The sequence below is a fragment of the Papilio machaon genome, chromosome 18 (assembly GCF_912999745.1).
Source record: "Papilio machaon chromosome 18, ilPapMach1.1, whole genome shotgun sequence".
Classification (NCBI taxonomy): Eukaryota; Metazoa; Arthropoda; class Insecta; order Lepidoptera; family Papilionidae; genus Papilio; species Papilio machaon.
Window position 1 is genome coordinate 604601 of NC_060003.1, and position 4191 is coordinate 608791.

The 4191-nt window shown below is 36.2% G+C and overlaps 1 protein-coding gene across 1 annotated transcript; it reads left to right on the plus strand.

The window, feature by feature from the left end:
* Positions 1-278: 278 nt before the first annotated feature.
* On the plus strand, positions 279-2882 carry LOC106710927 (trypsin CFT-1). The gene is made up of 4 exons (XM_014503114.2): positions 279-351; positions 1083-1266; positions 1727-1982; positions 2562-2882. The coding sequence occupies exons 1-4, from the start codon at positions 318-320 to the stop codon at positions 2865-2867; spliced, it is 780 nt and encodes a 259-aa protein (XP_014358600.1). The 5' UTR covers positions 279-317; the 3' UTR covers positions 2868-2882.
* The last annotated feature ends 1309 nt before the right edge of the window (positions 2883-4191 follow it).

Genomic DNA, 4191 nt, shown 5'->3' on the forward strand with positions numbered 1-4191 from the left:
ACATTTGTATTAGATTTTAATTTTAATGCAGTTTAATATAGAAACAGTTTAAACACTCAGTCACTTCAGTATTTTAGCCGTTCCTATTTTAGTTAATGTCTCACGAAAGTTTGAATAATTTAATGCAGTTTTTGAATATGTTTTTGCAAATTAATCAGCGCTTAGCTACTATTATCATTTATTATTAGCGTTCAATGCGTTTATTAATACTTTAAAAGACAACTGCTAAGACCTATAATGCTCATATCCGATAACAATAATTATATAAAAGTCACCAATATTGCCTCAGCATCATCCAGTTACTAAAGCGCAACACAATGGCACGATTGGCTTGGGCTGTCCTTTTCTTGGGTAAGTTTAAAAATATACAAACCATTGCCAACTAGTAACGATACCATAATTAATGTAGCAAAGTCACAAAATTAACTACTCCTTGCAAATTTGAAAGCGATTTTGAGATAAAATATGTTTTCGTTAAGTAAATTTTAGGATTTGATATGAAAAACAATATTGTTGCAGGATTTATGTGGACATATTGTTTGCGATTATTTTCCTCTCTTATCTCAAAATGGTGGATTGGACTGAATTGTTCTGGAGCGTCGGTGACTCAGGGGTTAAGCACTTGACTTGCAATCTGCAGGTCCTGGGTTCGAATCCCGCCATGTACCAGTGTTTTTCGATTTACATATGTACATTTATCCGACGTTCTTACGGTGAAGGAAAACATCGTGATGCAACTTGCACATATCTGAGAAAAAATTCAATGATATGTGTGAAGTAAACCAACCCGTACTATGCCAGCGTGGTTGACTATGGCCTAGTCACCCCTAACTTGAGGTAGGCTCCGAGCCCCTCAGTGGGGACCTATAGTGAGCTGATGATGATGTTCTATTGTTTTTGAGTGTGTTTAAGAATCTCGGATTGGTGTTGATTCTATACTGGAGCCAGTGTTATCAAATTCATGAGCTTTAAATTTTTTTACGATACACTGCAAAAATGTTAGCAAGAATTAATGGTGCAAGCGTAGTAATGTACGAGAATGCCTTGGTGGTTACATTATTGTAATGATACTTGTATTACAGCCGCTTGGTGTTCGGCCACCGAAACCGACCGCATCGTGGGTGGCAAACCCGTGTCCATCGAAGAACATCCCTTCATGGTTCAAGTGGAGAATTGGAGGTTATTCGCCATCTGGACTCAGCGATGCGCCGCCAACATTCTCACCACCAGGTATCTGGTGAGCGCCGCTTCCTGCTTTAGGGAGTCGTAAGTATTTTCACATGTTTATTTTTTTAAATCTTTCTACAGTATAAGAACTTAACACAGTTAACAGTTAAAATTTAGATGTACTGATTGAACATATTTTAAAAGAATGTTAAATTTTGATTTTTAATAAAATATTAGCAAAAATAAAATTTTGTAGTATATAGTATTGTATAATTAGCTTCGTGTTTAACTTTCTCTATAGATTTTGAAATTACTATTTATGTAAACTGGAAAATGTTTAATGGAATTTAATTATTATTGTACAAGACTCTGGTACCTACATATATATTGCTATGCCCTTACATGTAAGTTCTTAACGATACAATTGTAAACATCAATATAAGTAATGTAACATTCAATAAAGAAAGAAATAAACTACTGTAGTAGAAAATGGATCGCTGTTAAGGATTTATGGGCTAGCTCAAAAGCTTCAATCTTGATGGCTTGTTATACTTTCCAGTCTCGCGCATCCTGAGACCCGTCGTATCAGGGCCGGTAGTACCTTCCGCAACACCGGTGGCGTCATCCACAACGTCGAGCGTATCATCAACCATCCGTCCTTCGGACAGAACGGTTTCGATGGCGATATCTCCATCATCAGGCTGGAGACTGCCCTAGTGTACTCCAATAGCATTGCCCAAGCCACCATCATCGGACAGGGCGCTCTCATCCCGGACAATCTTGAAGTTATTCACGCTGGTTGGGGCAGACCTTCAGTAAGTACTTAAACTAATTGAATTCTCTTATAAATGTAAAAACTACAAACTCTCACAAGTTTTGGATGAATTATACTAAAAAAATAACGGAGTTATATTTGTAACTAAAATGTAGTGAGCTTTACCATAAAACATAGTGTTTCAAATACGTTTTAGTTTAAACCTACGTTAACTCTTTTATACCTTGACTCTAGCGCCCGGCGGGGATTTTTGATAAATCATGGTTAATGGAATATCATTATGCGTAGACTTGTGAAATGCGATCTTTACCAATAAAGAATCAAGCACTTATTCCGAAAGCATTGTGGTGATATATATTTATGGTGAACCATATCACCACGTTGATGTCAATAATGTCAATCAGCGGCGGTCAAAGGGTTAAAACAGTGTCTAACAGTATTTTGGAGTAATACATGACTAGATTTCAGTCTTCATAATAAGTTACATTAGAGAAGATGACTCAACCAAAATGCTAGAAATGTGGACAGAATTTAATCCATGTTTCTAGTGTCAATTTTAACATATTGACATTGAATCGTAATGTTGTTTTATGCATAATTATGCGTTTCCTCCTCGCAGTTCTTCGGTAGCCGCGCTGAATACTTAACTGACGTGACCGTAAGAACGATCAACAACGAGGAGTGCGCTCGCCGCTACCTCAACTGGCCGCGACCTCACACCGTCACCTCCAACATGATCTGCGCCGGTTTCCTGGACGGCCCTGCTGACGGTACCTGCTTCGGCGATGCCGGTGGCCCTCTCATCTACAATAAGGTCATCATCGGTATCGCCTCATGGGGCAAGACTTGCGCCAACGGTACCTACCCCGATGTCAGCACCTCCGTCGGCTCTTACACCAACTGGATCTTGGAAACTGCTGTCTAATTGTTTATATTTTAATAGTATATATTGTTAAATGTCTACAATAGTGCTGACAGTTAATAAATGTTAAATTTGTACAATTACACTTTAATTTTTCCCTTGAATTTATGTTTTTGTATAGGTACTAGTTACTCATTACCTTAGTAACCTTTTAAATAGAGTCAAGTAGCTCGATAAGAAAGTTTTTTAAGAATTACAACTGTTCGTGGCGTAAGTATTGGCAACTACTGCACGAATACTTACGGGACGTAGATTTGATGGAGAAGGGGACGCAGAGGAAGAGGAAATATTATTTTTCTGTGCGCCCCTTTCCCTGTCGATTAAAGGTAGGCTCTGCAATTGCAGTTGTATATGAGCTGCTTGCCCCTTAGCCACTTTATAACATAAAAAAGTTGGACTATAAAACTGAATATAGACTATGCTTTTTCGATAACTATAGTAAAATTTATATTATATAATTATTTTTGAACGTTCACAAATTGTGAGCGTGATTTAAAAAAAATATTTTATTATCACGAGGGTTTTAAATAATCACTGAGCCAAGGAAGTGTAAAAATTATCGTTTATCGGTATATTGCAAATTATCAATGCATTGATAAAATTAAATGTTACATATATTTAAAAGAAGTTAACGATAACTCACAATTCAACTGCAAAAACATCGCCATTAGGTTTATTTAAGTTCTGTGTGGTATGTCTTTACTATGTTTAATTTGTATATTTTGGGGACTATGTTATATTTGACTCTGTGTCCTCAACTTTCATCATAAATCTTTCTCAACCTTTTTAAAGATGGGAAGGATTTTTTGGAAAGATTAGATTAGAAAAAAATGCGACTTTTTTTCATGTTCTTGTACGCAAAACTTTATACCGTCTTATTTTCTAAAGATTATCATCAACTAGCGGTCGCCCGCGACTTCGTTAGCTCAGAAAAATAACTAGCCTTAGTATGCACCGGCAATCGTCCCGTCAAAGTCCCGTCAAAATCGGACTGCTGTTTCGGAGATTGTCCAAAACAAACGCGGATTTGCGGACAGATAGACATACAGAAGAACATACAAACAGACATATAAACGTCTTTGATATTTACAGTCACTTCAATTTTATCAATTAGATGAATTGCAGATGCTGTACCACGTTAATTTTAACAATTAAAATCGAGAATTCAAAATCAAATATTACATAGGTAAATATCACGTTTGTGCCATAAACCATTGTTAATAAATGAGACTTCTCAGTTTCGTAAACTAGTTTCTTAGTACTATTTTAGGTTATCATTGTATTATAAATAAATAATAATAATAATAGTATTTGCTGATATATATCT

Bases quoted from the DNA above. Each gene is read 5' to 3' on its own strand.
- LOC106710927 (XM_014503114.2), top strand. From the start codon at position 318: ATGGCACGATTGGCTTGGGCTGTCCTTTTCTTGG. The intron at 352-1,082 runs GTAAGTTTAAAA...CTTGTATTACAG, and splicing joins TTGGGCTGTCCTTTTCTTGG to CCGCTTGGTGTTCGGCCACC. The intron at 1,983-2,561 runs GTAAGTACTTAA...TCCTCCTCGCAG, and splicing joins CTGGTTGGGGCAGACCTTCA to TTCTTCGGTAGCCGCGCTGA.